At 35.0% G+C, this 21,821-nt stretch overlaps 1 protein-coding gene across 1 annotated transcript in view; it reads right to left on the reverse strand.

Annotated features, from left to right (window-relative positions):
• ZPLD1 (zona pellucida like domain containing 1) overlaps positions 1-21,821 on the reverse strand; it is a 556,217-nt gene that overhangs the window by 246,467 nt on the left and 287,929 nt on the right. Inside the window, exon 4 of the mRNA XM_044071987.1 lies at positions 20,249-20,321. Within this exon, the coding sequence (XP_043927922.1) occupies positions 20,249-20,321 (73 nt within the window). The remainder of the gene's footprint in view (positions 1-20,248; positions 20,322-21,821) is intronic.

Raw genomic sequence — 21,821 nt, forward strand, 5'->3', positions numbered from 1 at the left:
ACCCACTGAAGGCCGATGATGTCTCAAAGATAAGGTATATGTGTCTTACTGAAAGGTATCTTTTTCTATTTTTGTCTGCTTGAGTATACAGGTTATATTCTCTACTGTTTTAAATTGCCTGAATCTTCAGGGTGAAAAATGATTATAAGTGATCCTTCCCAGTAGTTTGCTGTTTACAGTATTGTTCAACTACTTTCCTCCCTGGTGAAAAGGTGTCAAATCATGCTTAAATTGAATTTCCTACAGATCTAAAGTTAAAGAGTAGTTTTATCATAGCATTGAAAGCAAAGCCCTACTCCTCATAAACACATTGCATGATGTAAATCTGGTTCTTTTACTGAATAAACTTTGTGTGTTGGTCAGTGACCACACAATGGTAATGGCAGTAAGAAAAACTTTCAGATGTGGACTAGAAAGTGGCAGCTCTCTATGACTGGCAGACTGCATTAGAGAAACCCCAAAGGAGCCAGCTATGAAAGTATTAAAAATAATGAAAAATGGCATTTGAATGTAACCCCACAAAATTTGGTGATTTAGGGAGGCACTCCCAGAGAGTTAATATCAGGATCATAGGATTACCAGACAGTTTGGTTGACAGGGAGCTCTGTCCTTTCTTTGAAAATCTAACTGGGGCTATGCATGTTCTCTCATATCAGAATCTGCAGGTAGAGCAGTGAGATAGGGATAATTCCAAGATATGTTTTGGTCGTCATGGTATCTTCTACGGCATAACACTGTTTGTTGAGAACAGCATGAGACACAAAGGATTGTCCTAGGAGAAACAGCTGTTAATCTTCACAATGGATTACTGCAATAATCTGTATTTATTATGAAAACAAATACTGAAGTATAATCTAATTTAAACATCTTGTGATATAAAACTACATTATTAACAATAGAAATGGTGGTAGATCAGATCTTTTTGTCTTCATGCCGTGAAAAAGAAGAAGAAGAAGATTTTTTTAAAAAAGCCCACTAGCAGACATACTCACTTCTGGTACACATGACAACTGTTTGGAAGATGTTTTATCTGAAAAAGAAATGGAGTGGGAACATATCCTGTCCAAGATGTAGTCATCATCATCTAAGTACATTAAATCACTGGAGAAAAAGTGCTAGTGCAGTAAGGTAGAGCTGAATAAAGCTCCTTTTATCTCCTCTGTTGAGAAAGAGGCATATGTGGATAAATCTAAACAAAAAAAGACTGTGAAAGAGGAAGCATTGCAAAGAGAGAATGGGGACCATTTTGAAAATTTTGGAAGATGGGGAAGAAAGGGTCGCAGAGAGGGTTCATTGAAGCAGATTTCAGAATCGTCCCTGGATGAGCACAGTCAAGCCAGTCATTCATGGTCTAAGACATTTTTTGGTAGACCTCATTTTGATTCTGACAATGAGTACTATTAGACTCAAAAATCACTTGACACTCTGCCAGTAAAGAAAACATCAAAACAGGATGAGAATGTTGCATATGAACACTACATTGTGCATATACATTGAGTATGTTTTTACAGTGGTAGGACTGAATAAGATTAAGAAGAATGTAGTATGTATGTATGTATGTATATATATATATATATATATATATATATATATATATATATATATATATTAATTGGGGAACTATAATATAACAGGTATTTCTTCTCATCTTTATGCTCAGACAGGGATATAGAAGAACCTCAAACACGAGAAGACACTTTAACTAGGAATGATGTAATTGATGTGATCTGAAAAGAACTTCTGGAAGTAGAAATACGTGTCAAGGAGGTAAAACGCAATGACTATACAAAAATAAATATAAAGTGGCTGGACCTGATACATTTGTATATGACTTCTGTAAGTGAGAAATAATCAGCTTTCACATGAGCTCATGAAATAAAATCAGTATCTACAAAGTGCAGAATAATATTGCAGTAGTTACGAAAAATAAAGGTTAGCTGTCTTCTTTCACCCCTTATCCACAGGAACTAGCATCCACCATAAATCAACAACTCATCTATGCATCTAACAGCTTTACAACTACTCAGGCAATTGGTTAGTCTTTGAAAACATGTAAGCAAAACTGTTATAGTGAAAGGTGGGTACAGTTAACCTCAAAATAAACTGATTCTAATTGGTATCTAGGAAATTAATGCTCCCAAAAACAATCAAAGTAATAGTTTTCAAATTGCAATCCACTGAATTACCTCATATAAGTAAAGAAGTCTTAATAAAAATTAAATGTCTTTATTAAAAATATGTTTTAAGGGATTTTTTGAAACTTTTTTAAATTAAGAGTTAAAGTTTATATTGCTTCTTTGCTTATATGAGGTACCTTTAAAATGTTTTAAGATAAGCAACAAACGTATAGCCTTTTCCTCCCTATGAGTGTTACACTTTCCCTGTTCTCAGCTTCTTTACAAATGTCCAGCTCTCAGTCTTCTCAGCTTTTTCCCCAGCTCTTAATTCAGACATTACCAAATTGTATTCAGTCTCTACGGGAATATCATGATGGTCGTGCACTTTAACTCCATAACCCTACTGTTTGCAATGTAATGAAACTATTAACAATTATGTACACAGAATGATATCAGATAAGGTGGAAATCTGTATTATTCTTACAAATTGTTACCAGTGTACATGGAAACATTATGAACATGCTAGTTAAATTATATTAATTCTATAACTTTAGCAATGTATATTACATGAAACATTTGTTCTCTATAACTCTGTAAGCCAATAATTTGCCCTGTAACATGTTCTAATATTAATGTCCTTTATTACTATGAGATCCAAACTCTCTCTTTCACAATCATTTCAAAATTGTCTGTGTAACAATTTATTTATCTGTTTATTTATTTCACATTTGTTAAATGGGTTAGTCTAACCGAGTTTGCAAACAAAGCCATTTTCAGTGGAGACCCGAGGGGAAAAGCCCCAGCAAACATAAATAAGGATAAAAGTGACAATATACAAATATTAAATAACAATCACAATACAAAATAATTGTAAAATAGAAAAGGTTATTAACTATTTGCATTGCATTGATAGTAAGTAACCTAGTTTCAGAGGAGACCCAAGGGGAAAGAGCCCCAGCAAACATAAGCAAAGATAAACATACAGGACAAAAAACTTAAAAATAACAATGCAAATGCAAAATTAATTATAAAGAGAAAATCAAAAGAAAAAAATTATGAACATTAAGGGTTGCACTGAAAGCAGTGGTCTAAAATTTACTACATAGGAGAGTAAAAATAAAAAGATAACCGTTCAAAAGAGGGACAATGTAGAGACATTGATAGGGGAAATAAGATAAATAATGTGGAGAATGGGAGGGGGGAGAGAAAGGAGGGGGCTATAGTCAGGCTATAGTAGTAGAGCTGAGGGTTTATGAGGTTAGTTTAAGCAGAAGTGACTAACAGAGAAAGAAAGTTAGGAGATGCAACAGGTTATACAGTATGACAGACTAAGACTATGTGTGGTCAAGGCAACGGCATAATTTCAAGTTTAGTAGGTGAGACTTAAGCTCCTATTTAAAACAGGGCAAGGTTGGATCTAATATGGAGAGGGAGATTGTTTCAATTTAGTGAGACAGAGTGTTTGTAAAGTAGTTTGCCAATATTCCTTTTGGGTTTATAAACTGAGAGAAGATGCTGATCAGCAATCCGGAGTGCTATTCAGCAGATTGTGAGATTTATAATGATGCTTCTACAATAATTTCAAAATTATCCATAAAACAGTTATTTAATTTTTATCTGGGTAACAAATCGTGCAATTGCACATTTGCCAAGGCTGAAAATGGTCCATGGATCAGCTTACTTGGTTAACAAAGGAAAAATAAATAAATAAGTCTATTAAATGCAAAAATTATAGAAATTGTTCATTCCTAAACTTGGACATGAATATTTTAGCTATATGTTTTTTGCAATTCTCTGGACATTACTTTTCATTATGACTATTCAAATGAGGCACAGCAGTTTAGTAAAAGAGAAAAAACATTTCTGAAAATGAGTCGGCCTTGATGGCATTTGTGCACAAATATATGTGTCAAACATTCAGCTGTTTTTTAATTTTGTGAAGGCCTTTAATACAGTTCAGTTGGACTTCATTTTCTATGACTGAAGTAAACTAAGCATCTGTCTGAATTTACTAGATGGATTAAAGCACTTTGTAACAATTCTGTCTTTATAGTCACATCTGAGGGGAAAAGCTAGGCCGTCCCTTTCCCCAGAACTACTTATTCTGTTAATGGAAGACTTGGCTATCTCACTGACATGCGCATCACTAGAACCAGAGCAGATTCCACTAATAGCAGATTTCACTAACAGATGTGCATGGATGAAGAATGATACATATCCCAACCTATGTTCTTCCCAAACCATGTCCTTCTGCCTTTCAATCTATCAAGTACCTCACATCTTGTGTTAGTAATAAAAATATTGCTATTAACACACAGTTGATTTCTAACACCATACTACAGATGTCTGTTACTTGGATAAAAAAAAAAGAAATGGGGGCATGATTTGAGTAAATAACTGAGCTACTATGGCTTAGGACCACCTGAGAATAGCCAGAGATATTTACAAGCATATATAAGAAAACTATGATGCAATGGCAAGAAAGAGGCATCATTATCCAGCAAGCCATTTTAGAAACATTAAAACTAGGAAAGAAGGTGAGTGGTAATACATCTTGTTATGTTTTAAACAATGTCTTTAGTATAGATAATTGATACGGATTCACATTCTCCAAGTTGTCAGCCATAATTACGCATGTTAGGAACCACTATCATGATATCAGTAGTCTCCACCCATGGAAGAAGCAGGAAAGTACACAGAAAGGAAAAGGAGGATGTAAATACAAACATTTGTGCCAGAGGTAAGCAAGTGCCACAGCTGCTCGTAGGTACTTACTAAATATGCAATCCATGAGACCACTGTGGAACCAAGCCTAATTCCCCAACTGACACAAGACACTATCTAGTTAAGTGACTTGCTCGAGGTCACATTAGGCAAACGAAAGTGAAAGAATCAAACTCTTTACCACAGAAAGCTCATTAACAGCTCATGCGCTCAATTCTTTGAGCTAACTGCTTTACAAAACTGTGGGAACAATCTGAGAATCAATCTGTCATTGAAAAAAAGTAGGAAATCTGGGGAAGAACATCGTTTGTACATAAATAGGGCAAGATCTCGGACCAGCAGGTAACCCTGGTCCACAGGTAATGTTTAACCCTGGGAAATTTGTTAAAAGAGTAGAATGGGGAATGATCTGTTATGAAAGTTCAATAAAACCAGGGCTGGTAATCTGCATATATTCTGCTACTGTAAAAGAACAAAAATGAAATGGCAGCAGGCAGTAAGATTACGGATTGCTTTCTTTAAAACCTATACCATTTCACTTTAAAGGCATATTTGGTGTGCAAGATGATGCTCAATGATGGGACAGTATGTTGCTACACATATGAATGGTTTTATTTAGTGGAACAAAGCCTGGTAAAGAAATGGAAAATGAAAGTGAATGTGTATTCCGGTTCATACAAACTGAGTATTATCAAATGTCTAGACAGAATTTTGCTGTCTTCTAAAGCAAATGTGATCACAAAATCTGGTATCCATGCTAGGAAATAAGAGTATATCATACTTTTTATTTTTTTGGACTGCTTTGAGATGTAAAGTGATATAATAAATTGTAGACTGTTGTTTAAATGTACGAAGTGATGTTTAAGAACAATAGTAAGATTTTATAATCTGTAATATTCTGCTGACACACACACACACACACACACACACACACACACACACACACACACACACACACACACACACACACACACACACACACACACACATATATATCAACATTATTGTAAGTTATTTAGATATGCAATATAGTTTTATGTGTTTAGTTGAGTGTGTCTGTCAAGTTTATGAACTATACTTTGTTAAATCAATAAAATATTAAATAAAATAAACACAGCTTTCATTTGCAAAACAATGATTACAAACTTCACTTGACTGCTTTTGAAAATAAAAACATTTTTTGTAAATGGAAATCCTTTCGCATCCCTCTTTCAGGAAGCTGTGACCAATGCACCTACCTTTACTATTATAATCAGGGTTAATACCACTGAAATTTTTAGTACAAAGCTATGCTCTCCCACAGTGACATTAAGTTTGAGCAAAAAATTCACTTTACTGATACAGATGACTGAATAATTGGTACTTATTTCCACAACAATCTTCCATTCATGTCTCCAAACTGCAAAGTTCTAAACCAGGTGTGCTTCAAATATTCATTCTTATTCAATGTCAGAAAGTAGAATTCATCAGTGTAAATCACAATCACATTACAGACTGCCAATTTCCTCATGGTGAAGTCCTTCCATCAGTACCATCCATAAAAAATACAAGTCCACTGTGTGCTTTGGTAGCCATAGCCACGTTCGCCAACTGTACCAATAGTCCCAAAAGCAGTACTCTAAAGGGTGTAAAGTGTAACTGTTCCAGGATTTTTAAATTACTGGGATTATGTCCAGTCCAAAAATGTATTCTTCATTGAGAACTAAAACACAATTATGGGAGTTACACAAATTTATAAACTTATATTAGTAGCATTTGGGCCACCAATTTTGATGGAGAGTCCACTTTTAGTCATGTAAATATGATTTACAAAAATTGTTGGTATTTGTCTAATGTGTGACAAATACATTAAACTGGTTTGGTCAAGACTAAGAGAGGAACTCATAGACAGCTTGCATGCTACAAAGTTATATGATTGGCTCTGTGTGGTAAGCAAGACGGTTGAAATTCAGAAGGCCTCATCTGCTCTGAAGTGTCGAAATGCTTTATAGAGCAATAAGGGCTTATTGAGATTCATGTAAATGTGGCAGCCTGTGGACAGAGCTTAGGCAGTCTAGGCTTTTCACACCCTTGTGCACTGCTCTGCTAGAATTCTTGTGTAGTTCAGAGATTCATAGATGTCCATAATAACACCCATACAAAGCTGTGCAAAAGTAAATAAGTGTGCATAGCTATTAGCTGTACAGCATCTTTTGTGCCTAATGGTAGAATAAGAGCAGGTAAAGCTTCTCTCCTTTGCACTGCTCAGATTGCATTTTCTATCCTAAACCCTTCATTTTCACACTCTCTTCATTGTCATTTTCTTCATTTCAGTTTTTAACACATCATTTTTCTCACGTAATGGAATTTCTTCCATTTCACCCACATTATTTCTTTCTTTCACCATCTATCTCTTTTTTCTTGCAATACTGAACCACAAAATCAACTTTATAAACATGTTCCATAAAAATACTATACATTTACATGATGTATTGCCTTTTTTACTATATTTTTAAAAGTAAGTTTCTTTACAATTATTACCCCTGTTACTTGCTATAGACACCTCAATAAGCTAAGGCTGAGTCAGTCCATTTACCATTTTAAGTCATTTCTACTTCCCAACCACAATCCCACACTTTCCTAGGTTCATAGCTAAGTACTAGGATATCTGCCTGAAGGCATTTATAAGCCTAGCCAGAATGTGTTGGCTTTCACCGCCCCCTTAGATTAGTTCCCTGTGCCTCTGTCCAGCAGAGCCACTGAAGTGATCCCAGAGGTAAACTTTCTGTTTCCCATCCACTCGTCAAGGTTTCTTTTGAAGGGTGTTAGTGAGGAGCTCTGCCTAATGTAGATTGGAATCTTGTTTCAAAGCATGGAAAGTCTCTGGGGCAGGAATCTATCCCTCCAGCACATCCTATTTATTGTTGTGGTGAGGTTTAGATCCCTAGAGCATGTGGCTCGAGGGGATAAGGTTTTCTTTAGGTGGAGCATGTCCATCAATTCTGGGTTGGACATGGCCTTGTATGTCAGGCAGAGATCACCTCTGAGTAGGTGGTAGGCAACCAAGTACAGCTGTAGAGTCTTCAGTCAAGCTGCATAGGGCATCTGTTTGAGGCCAGTGAACCTCTTGGTGAGATACTTCTGTGGTCTTTCCAGCTGTTGCAGGTGTCTTGTAAGGTACATCCCAAATGGGGCGTTGTACTCTATGATGGGTCTGATAAGTGATGAGTAGAGGGGCACAATGACCTTTTTTGGTCTGGATGCAAACCCTTTTGTGATTAGGTGGGCCACATAGAAGGATTTTCTAACCACTTTGGCAATGTGATTATCAACGGTGAGATTACTATCTACTTGGGTCCTCAGATCCCTTATTACGTCTTCCATATTTAGGGGACTACCACCTATGTGGTCGTTTGTGGGTACTTTGTTTTTTCCAAAGGGGATGACTATGCACTTTTTGGCATTTAGCTTGATGCCATGATTTTGACACCAGGTATCCGTCTCAGTGAGACCCTTTTGGAGGATGTCTGTGTCAGCCAGAGAGTCAATTATAGCCCCTAGTTTGCAGTCATCTACAAACTTGGTCAGCCATAGTCCTTCTGTGCTTGCCTGTATCTCTGAGAAGTATATGCCGAACAGGAGGGGTCCTAGGACTGAGCCCTGGGGAATGCCACTTGTAACCAGTTTTGAGTCAGACCTAGCTCCTGTAACTCTCACCATGTGGGTTCTGTCCGTGAGCCAGTTGGTAACCCATCTTGTGACATAGGGGATTATGTTCAGGCTGGTGAGCTTGTCTATAATACCAGAATGGGGAATGGTGTCAAAGGCCTTACCGAGGTCTAGGTAGGCTGTGTGTACCACCTTTCCCTCATCTATAGCCTTGGTAACTGTCTCAAAGAAGTTCACCAGGTTTAGGAGGCATGATCTACCCTTAACAAAGCCGAACTGGGTAGGGTCTGGTGTTTGGAGGTTCCAAATGTCTCTGTTAATGAGTTCCATGATGATGCTCTCCATAGCCTTGCAGACCAAGCTAGTCAGGCTTATAGGGCGATAGTTCCTGGGGTCTATTGTGGCTCCACCTTTGTGACCAAAATAACTATTGCTGTGTGCCACTCAATGAGTATGTAGCCTGTGGAGAGGCAGAGTTTGAACAGTGTGTTTAGATGAGGGATTAGTTCATCTTTGAGCTCATGTAGGACACAGCCTGGGATACTGTCCGGTCCCATTGATGCTGTGTTTTTAGATTTGGAGAGGGCTGTTTTAACCTGAGTGTCTGTGATTTCAGGGACTCTACATTCTTTTGGTATGGTTATGGGCCCTTTTGGGGGTGAGAGGGGGGTGAAGTTTGCGCTGACCCTCTCTGCCAGGATGTTGGTGATATCGGTCGGTTCAGTGTATGCTGTGCCATTCTGCACTAACTCCGAGCAGATCTGAGCATTGCCACTTAGATTCTTGACATAGCTAAAGAATGCCTTGTGGTTATCTTTGGTGTCTTTGGCAATTTTTCTTTCAAAGCTCGCCTTGGATGATTTTATGAGGGATCATAGTTTCTTGCTGATACTGATCAGGGATGTCTTCCCTTCTTGGGATTTTACTCTTTTCTGTACTAGTTTCCTCCTTCTATTGTATAGCTTGTTTATGGCAGGAGTCCACCAGACTGGTTTCCTTTTCTTGGAGGAGTGAGTCTTGGTTTTGCTTGGGATAGCATGATCCATGCATTCTTGTAGAATGCATTAGTAAAGGATTTTGTAGCTTGGACAGCATTATTCATCAGCATGGGGGCTTTGAAACTTTCCACCTCGGTCTTAAGTAACGTGAAGTTTGCTTTTGAAAAGTTTTTCATGGTGGTTTTCTTGTCTGGGGGTGGGGGCGGAATGTGGATGTCCAAAATGATTTGTTTATGGTCAGATCTAATCAGCGAGGGGTTGAACTCGGTTTGGAACACCGGTCGCCCATGTTGGTGATGACCAGGTCCAATATGTTGTCACCTCTGGTGGGAGTGTTGACCAGTTGAACCAGGGCATTTGAGTTTATAAATTCTAGAAAATGTTGGACAAGAGAGTCAGTACTTGAGTAGTTCTCCCAGTTGATGTTTGGATAATTGAAATCACCCAATATTAGGGTGTTTGGTAGAGCCTTTATGTTTCCCAGTGTTTCCAGAAACACAGAATGGGGGTCCTGGGACATGGTGGTTGATCTGTAGCAAGCTACAATTTGAATTGCAGTTTTGCCCATTGTTAGCTGCATGTGGATGATCTCTGAAGCATTGTGCTGTGCCACTAACCTGGAGTTGTGGGCATGCTTGATGAATATGGATACGGCCCTGCCTATTGTATTTTGGTTTGGGTTCTGTGGCCGAAATGTATGGTATGAGTTGTAGCCTGGTAGTGCTGGGGTGCTCTCTGGAGCCTTAAACCAGGTTACTGTTACAAATAAATATTAAAATAATAATAAATGTATCTATTTTCTCCATACTGAGGAGTGCCTCGAGTGCATGCATTTTGAGGTTTAGACTTCTGGCATTGAGTAGCATTACCCTCAGTTTTTTGTTACTTGTGCTATTTATGATGGTGAGTTTGTGTTTTGAGCCTTGCCTAAAAAAGGCACTATAGGGGCGGCAAGAGCTTTGGCCAGTATTCGAAAGCCTAAGGGTGACAGGTGCAAACCGTCTTTAGCAAAGCAGAGTGGCTTATCGAGCATGTCATCCCAGGTGGACAGACACTGGATCCCCTTTGAATGACACCAGAAACTCAGCCAATTGTTGAAATCAAGAATTTTTTTCTTTATACCGTGGTATCATTCTTGGTGAGGGCAGGATGCTACTCAGGGTCAGGGTCATACCGGCCTGGACTAAGTGATCAGAGAGCTCTTCCATGTCTCTTTTCATGTAGTCCAGGGAGGTACAGCTCAGATCATTCACACCAACATGGACAATGAGTCATATTTGTACTTGTTCTGGAGTGACCTGAGTGCTTGTGTTATGTGGCGGATTCTGGCACCCAACAGGCAGCTAACAGTAACCTTCTCCTTATTCAGCCTAATGAATGGGACATCAGTGTGCCTGACTATAGAGTCATCTATTACTAGTATGTTGGGTATGTTATTTTGCCTTAAGGGCTGTGATTGCATGGCACACTGGTTTTGTGACGTATGTGTTTCATGGTTTGTGTTGGGGGGTGGAGGTTGCTTGGATGTTTGCTTTGGAGGTCTCTGTTGGTTTTGCAGATTTTTATTTAGAGCCTCTGAATATGTTTTCATGTATTTATGTATGTTTTTTGCCAGTGCTGCTTTAATGGGTCTATGTGAGACTGGTGGTGTGATGCAAGTATTTCCCTTCTCCTCTTGACTTTTTGATCAGGTCTTGGGTTGAGAGAGCTTAGCCTCCAGTTTGGCTGTATAATTTCATCTCTTGCATGTATTAATGTTTGGTGGTAGGAGGAGGGGTTGTCTGTGTACATGAGGCAGTTGTAACATTGCCTCAAAATGCCCAGATTCACCAGTTGGACTGGAGAGTACACCTGAAACTGCCCTTTGGACATGCCTGGATAGGTACAGTGAACTGATTTACTGGATGGCTGGTAAGGTCGAATAGAGAGCCTTGTCCTTCTGTACAGTACAGGAGGGTCTAGTGTTAGGGTTTATAAGTGCTTACTATAAGTTTTGAGCAAGCGCTGGGCTGAGAAATCAATGGCTTGAGTGATTAAGTTAAAAGTTTGTCTAGTTCCAAGGGAAAAATTGAAGAGGAGACTTTGTGGAGCTGGGAATAGTTTTACTCTAGCTAATCAGCGCTGCCCGGCGTGCAAAATCAGACAAATACGGTATTTATAGCAGGGAAATGAAAGAAATAGAAATTAGCCCAAAATGGCCAATAAACTACTAATTTTTGGACTGAAACCACTCCTCCAGGGACAGATAGGCTGCTCAAAGTTCCCCTCTCTCACAGGTGAACAGAGAATTATTATTTATCCAAATAAGGTATGGGCAAACACAGAGATTTGTAACATAGCCCTGAATTCAGCACTAACCTGAAAACTGGACTATACTAGCTTAGAAAGGCGGGAAACAAGTTTTTTTTTTTTTTTTTTTTTTTTTTTTTTTTAGAAAATTAAGCAGATATACTAAAAAAACACTTTAAGTGCACAGAAAAGGATACTTATTGTTATGTATCGCAGATCAGAGTTGTAGTCAATGCCCCTAGTAATAAAGTAGGAAGAAACACAAATACAGTAAAAGCAGGTGAATAAAGTGCAATATATATATATATATATATATATCTATATAGACATACACATATATATATATATATATATATATATATATATATATATATATATATATATATATATATATATATATATATATATATATATATATATACATGTATATATATATATATATATAAAACAATAGAAAATGAATAAACTGATTTAAACAAGTTACCAAATTAACCAGAAAAAAAGCTCAAAACTGAGCCTTGTTCCAGCAGTCTTCAATCAGACAAGTTCTAACTGTGCACCCCTGCTTACTTGGGTGCAGGGGAACCTTCTCCAAAAAAGATCCTCTCATATTTAGTTAAAGTCACATCCCCTACTTTCTCAAACATCTTTTTTTAAACATAACAGAATATCTCATATTTCAATTTCATCTGTTCTGGAATGCAGAAAAATAATTTTGTTAAACAATTTCTTGTCCATGTAGAAATATAATCATTCTATGGAAATTATTTTTATTCTTGCCAAACACCTAAAATGTTCTATCACTAATTCAGGTTCGTACGATAAGTGACAAAACTGCTCTTTAATTAGATGAGTAAATGTTCTTACATCGTTTACATTAAAAGCCTAAAGGCACAATCAAATTCTGCCACATGTAATAGCAGTCCACAGCACAGTCTCTCTTTGTATTAATTCTTACAGTAGGTCTTTTCCTTTTATAGATAGCTACATTTCCTGGTTTTGTCTCTTTTTCACATCTTATTGCTACAGCATACTTTTTATAGACTCATGTTGTCATCTTTCTTCTGCTGTTCTTCCAAAACTATTCTGTTCTTCGAAAAGTATTCTGCTTTTCCATCTTGTTGTCTTCTAGCATCAGAAGAAACAACCAGTAATATCTCCCCAAGAGATCTTTGACACTTTACTTTGTTCATCTTTGTTCAAAAAAGAATGTGTAATTTAACCATCCAGTTGCAACCTCCATAACAATCTGTTCTGAAATGCAATCCTCATACATAATCATATCCATATTTCTTCCATTTACCTGCTTTGTATTATCAAATAAGTTGTCTTTACATAATTTTCTGGCAGTTTTGCAGCTCTTATATAGTGTAAGAAAACAAGCTCTGTAGTTTCTTCTTTACCACAATGTATACAGACCTTTTCACTGATTTTTATATGGCATATTTCACTTTACTAGTCATTTATTAGTCACTAATCTCCATAAGAAATCTTCTGCTTGTTTATTACACCATGCTTTTTGTACTCTTATAGCTTTACATTTTTCATTCATTAGCTCCTCCCAAGGATATAACAGAATAATATTGTATCATGATATTTTACACCACACTTTCCTCCCATTTTCTATTTAATCATTTTATTTTCCATAAAAAATAATGGATGATATCTCATAATTTCATTTAAACATGTTTTTCTTCTTTTGAAATTGTGTAACACATCCCACTGTTGCTTATATTTGGACATTAGTAAATTTACTACCAAATTTTCATTTGTATAATTTATTCAAAACAAAACTTTATACAAATTCAAAGAAGCAGCATAAATAAATGGATTTATTAATCCTAAGCCTACATCTTCCTTCTCCATGTATAAGACCCCTCTCTTCACTGGATTCAATCTTGATCTCCATATAAAATAAAATAAAAAAAAAACCTATAGTTTTCATTTTCATAGTTTATTAGCAACATCTAGAAACTAGCTAACTATGTCATTGTTCCCAGTATAACTGTGTTAATCAGATAAACCTTTTTATTAAAGTATAGCTTGTATGTTTTCAAAAAACAACAATGTTCCTGCCCACTAGTATCCTATTCCATTGTTCCTCACTTATATTTTTACCCAACAAATCTTATTCCTAACACAGAGATTTTTTTCGAGAAAGATACTATATCACCAATCCTTTACTTTTTTCTTTAAAGTCATGCTTATTATTTTTAAACATTGAAGTATATAACATTTAACTTCATTCATCCAGACTTTTTTCATAATCAATATATCATAAGTAAACATGACTGAAATGTTTATAACTTTAGTTGTATTGTAAGTAGCATCTCTCATGTCTAAATTTACATCTTTGACTAATATATTCAAAATTAATACAAATAATATATTTCTCACAGAACATCCCTGATGTATGTCATTATTTGTCTCTATTTCTTTCCTTAACCATTCATTCACTAAAATTCTTACTTTATTTGTATTATATGCAAAACAACATAAATTCTTAATTGTATTACTGATGTTATACTCCTCCATAATTGTCCACAAAAGTTCATGTTGTACTGTATTAAAAGCTTTATTTAAAGCTCCTATCATGATCTTAGGCTCATCAGTCCTGTTTATAGTATCATCAACAATTTCTCTTGCTATGAGTTTGATATCTGTTTTCATTTAAACTATATGTTATCTTCTTTAATACTGTTCATTTTACTTTCCATTCCCTTCTGAATTATTTCTGTAAAAATCTTATAGTCTGTATTGTTTATACTATAGGCCTCCAATTTTTAATTTTAAATTTATCTTCCATTTTTCATACATATTTAATTATCCATTCATCCATCATCAACCCATTTTTCCATTTTGCACATGGGGTTGTGGCATCACTTTAAAAGTGACAATCATCTCAAGCCAAGATTTACACCACCAGGTGGCTAGCCCTGCCATGGAACTGAAATACAACATACAAATTTAAGTATACCACTGCATAAATCCTTATACATAAAACTTTCATTTACCCTCTCATTCATAACGTTGAAGAAATATTTTTCTGACAATCTGTAAAATTCTTCTAAAATTGGTATCCTATTCCATCTGAACCTAAACCTGACTGTAAATTAACATGGTTAGGTACCTTATCTAATTTATATAAATAAATCTCATTTTTCAATTCTTTATTTTCTTGTTCTGTCAATTTTTAACATGACATTCTTTTGTTTGCATTTTTCCTATCTTGAAACATTTTCTTTACATAATATATTACAATATTTATAATTTGTAACTGAGATCTTCTTACCTCTTCTCTATCATCATTCATTTCTCCTATTATACTAGTGTTCTCTTGAACTATGCTACTCAAGTAAGCTGATGCTTTTCTTTTTACCTTGCCAAAAATATATTTGTGTAAATAATAATTCTTTAATTTTCTCTTGATTTTTTCATAAATTTGTTGTTCTATTATATAATATTCCCTAGTTTTCCTTTCCCAATCCTTTAAAGCATCCATGCACATTGTTTTATAATTTTTCTCCAGTTTTCTTACATCTGCCTGCTATTGTAAAAAAAACAAACATTTTTTAAATGTTTTTCTTTCAAAGCCAGCCACCACTCAGATCAGTTTTTTGTAAGGCACTCTAGTGGAAATGTGATCTTTCCATAAATACATAGCTATTTTTTCCATTCTCATTCCATAATTTCTCATGTATTCTTTTTATTCCTTTTCCTAATGCAATATACTCCTTATTTTCTTGTATTTCTATCCAAATGGCTGAGTGATCATCAAAGCCTGTTACAATTGTCTCTCTCGCTCTTAGCTATAATTAAACCTTGGAATATAATAAAATGGATTTACATCAATTTGTCAAAATCCATATTACTGAATCTCAACCACTTACCCAAAAAGAAACAAAACCCAAACTGTACCATCCCTAACCAACCCAGGAGAGGCACTGTGCTTCCCACAGCCCCCCAACTAAATATACCAAATCCAAGATCACATTATAGTTGGAAAAATGGCAAAGTTCTCCATCTCGCACAACAGGTTACTTACCCTGGGAAGATCTTCATTGTTCCACTGCTTCATTGAAGTGGGTATGTGATAATATGGGATTTCGACAAACTGAGGTAGACCCAATAAAATAATCTGTTTGCATCTTATATATACCTCAATTATATGTCCACAAATTATTATTCAAAATCTTTAAAATGCCACATTTTATAACTTCAAAAGATTTATCAACATCTTTTCCTCTCTTCTTCTTTTTCCATCTCAAAATACAATTGCAATCTTCTTTTATTATATTCATATTAATTACTACATAATCCAACATTTTATTAAATAATTTTTCCTCTTTACTTGTAGCATAAGCATACAATGGTAGAACTTTATATACTTGATTGTACCATCTAATATCTGCAATAGTTAATCTTCCCATCATTGCCAATGTTATGTTCAATATTTTCAATAAATTACAAACTCCAGCTATGCCCATAAAGAGTTTCTTTCCCAAGTTTCAAATGGTATCACTTCCTCACAGTTTCTTTGTATTCTCTCTTTTTCTGTCATAAGTCATATATCTTCCAATATTATTTTGTCAACATCACTCTTACTATACCAGTTTAGAATGCCTATTCTTCTACTTATATTTTGGTAGAATTTACATTTACTGAATGTACTCTAAAATTGTCATTATGTGTATGCTGTTGCTTACCTGAAAATGTATAAATTTGAAGAATGTATCTCATTTGCATTTTCAATTTCCTTTCTTTTTCCTCTTTTACACTTATCCTTTTAAGCTTTCTTTTTTTGTCTCTTACTCTTTTGTCGATATAATTATTTTTATCTTTCACTCTTTTCCAGCGTATATCTTCCTCATGAATTATTTTAGAATCTTCTTTTATATTCTCTTCGCATTTCATTTGTTCTTTGTCCTTACCTTTACTGTTTCCCTGATCTTGTTTCCCTATATTCTCTTTCTCTTTTATGGAGACTGTTTTTTTCCCTTCATATACTATCCTCACTTTTGTTTTCTTCTTCTTCATCTTTTTTTCTCTGGGTTACAATCCATCCATTAATGCTTGATTTTGTTATATATATAACATTTCAATTCAAATATTTTTGCATCATGACCTGTTTCCTCACAAATATAACATTTCTTTTTATCATAATTACTCAGCAAATTGTCATGTTTTCTGCAGGGGAAAAAGCATGCTTTTGATTGCCTCAATATTTTACAACACATCTGTTACCCTCTATATTTATCATACTAGGAATATGAATATTTTTTTTTTCTTTTTCCATTTTTAGTACAATATGACAGCCCCATCTCCCAATGCATAATTCTCTGTTATCATATACTTTGCTAATGTCAGTAACTCCTTTACAAAGTTTGCTGAACTGTTTCTTTAAAGTCTATTTTTCAACTTCAGTTCAAAATTGAACATGTAACTTCATTTTGTTACTCTGCGAAATGCTTTAACCAGATAAGAATTCCATGGATTACAGTTCTTTTTATACAGAAAGGAACCAGTCTCAAAAACAATGTCACAAAATAAATCTTTATGAATAACAAATAAAAGATTTCTGAGCCTTCAATCCCGATGGGACCATTAAATTATCCCAAATATCATACATGCCCATTTCTTTTTCTTCATTGTTCTGAATTCTCATCATAAATTTCATTTGATTGCTGACATTTCTTCTCCTCTGTTAATCACTCATCACTTTCCTTGTAGCTTCTTTAATAGTCTCAGCACACAATTTCTTTGTCTAGTGATCTTTCAAATTAGTTTCTGATTCCTCTGATTGAATTTTGTCCATAATTTTACCCCAAGAAACATCTTTTCCAGTCTCCAGCTTTCCCTTCATCTACAGTTCAGCCAAAATGTCATCCTGCAGCCCTCTCGATTGGAGAGTTGTAATAAAACATTAATCAGTGTGTTGCACATTTGGTTCTGATAAAACAAAGTCTGCTGAAATATCTCCTCAGAATATAACTTCAGTCACTGCAGTGCCATTTGTCTCTGTGTCTGCCATCTTGGATTTATTTGAGTACTCTTCTCTCAGATAGCACTGCACTCAGAACAGATCAAGCACTCTCCTACTGAGTAGGGAAGTTCCCTGGTGTCCTAAGCCAATTTCTCCTAGTCAATATGAATACCACAGCAGATTTCCTCTCAAAGTTGTCCACTGGTCTAGTGGGACTAACCTGGTCAAAAAAGTATAAATAATAATAAATAAATATTTTTCTTGCTCCTGTGAACCATAGTTAAGGCTCAAAATTGTCAAAAGATCAGCCCAAATAACTACTCAGCATCTGTGTCCAAAGATAAGGATAATAAAATTTGTTGTGTGATTATTTAGATGAGGGATTTTCAAACAAGGTTTTAAGGTTTGCAATGTAATGTACTTCTTTTTAAGGTATTGGCTTCAACTGTTTCAATCTGTGTCAATAACTGATCTGTCTACTTAGATCGTCTGTCATTATATCTTTTATCCTTTTTAGTTAATGGGTTTAACCATTAGTTTTAACATTCATTGACTGCTGACTCCCATCTCTTTTCTTTTCTTTCTTTTTTTTTAAGTTCAAGTGTTCATTTAAAAAAAAACAGGCAGATTGCTTTTTCTATAAAATATGTATTGCAGAATAAATCAAATTATTTCAATTTATCTCCTACCTATTTTTGTGCAGAACTTATCATTTCACTAATTGGAATTTTTTTTCTGTAAGTTAAATGTTAGGAATAATCATAGTAACTTTACTTTGAGATAAAAGTAATTATCATTAACCATTAAAATAGCAATGTTTCTGTCCTCACACCAGTGGCATAGAAAAAAAAAAGTGCTGGTTATAGCCAAGCAACCCAAGTTGGATTTGAGGTTTGGGTGCTTTCCAGTACAGACAGTAAGGGTGGGTGTGCCTATCCTCAGGGAGTTGGGTGCAGATCTCACTGTTTCTAACAAAGACGCATATGGAGTCCACCAGGCTGAACATGTGTAAAGACCAGGAGACAAAATGATCTAAGGGCCCAGGTCATGCCCTAGCCAATCTTCGCTGCCTTTACATCTGAACAACTCATGTCAGCATGCTGGGAGGGGTGACAGGGATAGGAATTGCTGACTGGCCACTGCATACATGATGTCTCTGTCTGCCATGTTCTTTATCTTAGATGAGGACCCTTTCCTCTAAAGAAGTTACTAATGATCACCATAAGCTCAACTCCCTAGGAAATCAGGGATCACACCTACTGTCAGCATTACATAAGGAACCAAATGGGTGATCTTAGTGCTTTACAGGTACAGTAAATGGGACAACGGCTGCAGAACTATGCAAGATGGGGGAGGGGGTGAGAGGGTGAAAGGAAAATAAAAATAGCAAATCTTTTCATTTCTGCTTGAAAATCATTTATCTAACTAGACAGTTGCTGTAAAATATCCAATGTGATATTAAACCTATGCCTGCTCTAATGATCTCCAACTAACCCCCAAAAGTATAATTATACAATCAAAATAATGTTCTCTGTTCATCCACTCACCATTCACAGTAGTTAGATCAGTCAATTATTTTACAACATGGCTTTGAAACTAAATAATGTTTAAATCCACCAATGCTATGAATTGCTCCTTGACAGCCTTTATCATATTATCATACAAGCATTTCTCTGTGACAGCCTGCTCCAAAAGGAGTTTTTTTTTATGAAATTGTCTAAAGATGTAACAACTTAAAATTGATCACCCAGCTAATTGGCAGCCCTTGTCTTGATTTGTTTCCATTGGTTTCAATGAAACAATATGCTCTCTTATTGATTTTTGATGCTTGCCATCATGCCTTTCATCAGTCAGTCATATGCACACTGCTGTGCACTATATCTGTCATACTGGGTACTGCTCAAGAGTCAAAAAATAAAACTTGGTTGTTCAATTTTTGTTTCACTTATGACAGCTTACTGTTTTATAAAAGCTTTAAAAATGTTGACAGTATTAGGTTTTACAGTTTAGTAGACTCAGATCAGAATATGCAAAGTGAGTGGAACAAATTCTCCATTAATAATATTGTTTCACAAAATGAATACAGTTCACTTTTGCTGATGCATATTTTTTTATGCTGGCAACAAATTAGCTATCTGTGTTGGCCAAGAAGGATTCCAGCATACCATCCCCATAAGACTGCCACCACAGCAAGCAAAGCATCAAACGCGGACATTCATCAGAAATTTTTATGGGTTTCACATTTATGCATTTTTTGAGATTGTCATATCTTGTAATGTTGCCAGCAGAGAAGTTTGCTTGAGAATCATATTAGGTCTTCTCTAAACTTCTAGACCTGCACTTGTGGTATTTAAATTGATATTTTGTAAGCTATTCTACTTGAAAGGCATGAAGTAATAGTAATTCACAATTCATACAAATACAGATAGCATGCAATTTAGTACTGACAAAGAAAATTAATATACAAAAGCAGAACATTTTCCACTTACACTGTATAGTAGTAAATTCAAAGTGCTGATGAATGTGCCATTGCTGTCTTTAACTGAAATAGCAGCAGCAGACCTACATATATGAAGCATGAAAAAGAAGGTTTTAATGGATTGGTATAAAGAAAACATAGTTTCAAACTAATTTAGGAACCACAGTAGATCAACACATTAAAAACAAATTCTGTCACAGTACACAAAATTGCAGATATGGATATAGCCTTAAAGAACTAAAGAAGTCAGACACCATGGCATTGTATGGGTATGTGCAAGAGCAGTGATGTACATATCAGCTAGATGTTAAATATACATTTACTTGACTGTCAGACTCCCATGTCTTTATCCATGCATCTGTCTGAATATCTTACTTATTTGTTTATATCCACATGCAGAGGCAAAAATCTACAAAATGGTCAGTGCACTTTCATTAATGGTTACAAAAGGAAAAAAAAAAGACATGAGGACAGAAACCATGGTGATCTGTAATCATTGTGTCTATATCTCAGTTCATATATCTGCTTTTGTGTCCATTCACTTATGCTTTCTGATAGTTTATTTATGATTTTATAAACTAGGTTCCCATTAGGGTAAGTGGCATTTTCAGTTGTAACTAAATAACACAAATTTCAACAACTATGGGCTATTACGACTTAAGGGTATGCAACATCTAGTGAAAGCAGAGCATGAAACAAAGAATATATTTCAAGTTAAATAAAAGAACTCAGCAATGAGAAATATTGAACGTGTAATAAAGCAAATACACACAGATGCTTTATATTTGCAAGGTAAAAGAGCTATACAGAGCGTTTAATTACTTTCTTAATCCATATAATTAACACCTTTTTAGAATATAATGGACAAAAAGTAATATTTTATGTTTATATCTTTTTAGAGATTATTCATTGTTATGTTACTCTTTTAATGGGTGTAATCACAGGAACCTACTTATAAATGCCATACAAACACAGATCTAAAAATGTGGAAAGAATCATATTTACATATGTGGGAAACAAATATAAATAGTAATTGGTATAACAAAATAAGTTAAAACAAAAAGAACTCTGTTCACTTCTTTTTTTTTTCTCTTTTTGTATTCTCATCTCCTCTTTGTTAATATTGTATTATTATATTTAATTTTTTATGTTAGCTTGATAACCAGCTTGAGAAAGCAATTGTATTAAGAAAGTCCTACCTCAGATATCAGTTTAGTCTGATGTTTTTCCTAATTAGTCAAAGGAATCAATTTGGGTTCAAGTTAAAGTTATCTCATTTCTAGGACATTTAATTGATACGTTCTGTTTTTTAAGTACCTTTGTTTTTGTCTGTCTTTTAAGAGTCATGATTTATGTGTTTTTTTTATATTGTTAGAATACCTATCATTTTGCAAAAAAATATATTGTTTTTAATTTGGACTAAATGAACTATCAGTCTTCTCATTAAATATAAATGAATAAAGACCAAAAAAGAAGGATTTCCACATTTTTGAAAATTAATAAACCTAATGTGGTGTTCATACAATAAACAAATATATTGGAAGCATTTAAATACACTAAATTTAGTTAATTTATTTTCATTT

Source organism: Protopterus annectens, chromosome 5.part0, assembly GCF_019279795.1.
Source record: "Protopterus annectens isolate FY-2018-M chromosome 5.part0, PAN1.0, whole genome shotgun sequence".
Taxonomy (NCBI): Eukaryota; Metazoa; Chordata; order Ceratodontiformes; family Protopteridae; genus Protopterus; species Protopterus annectens.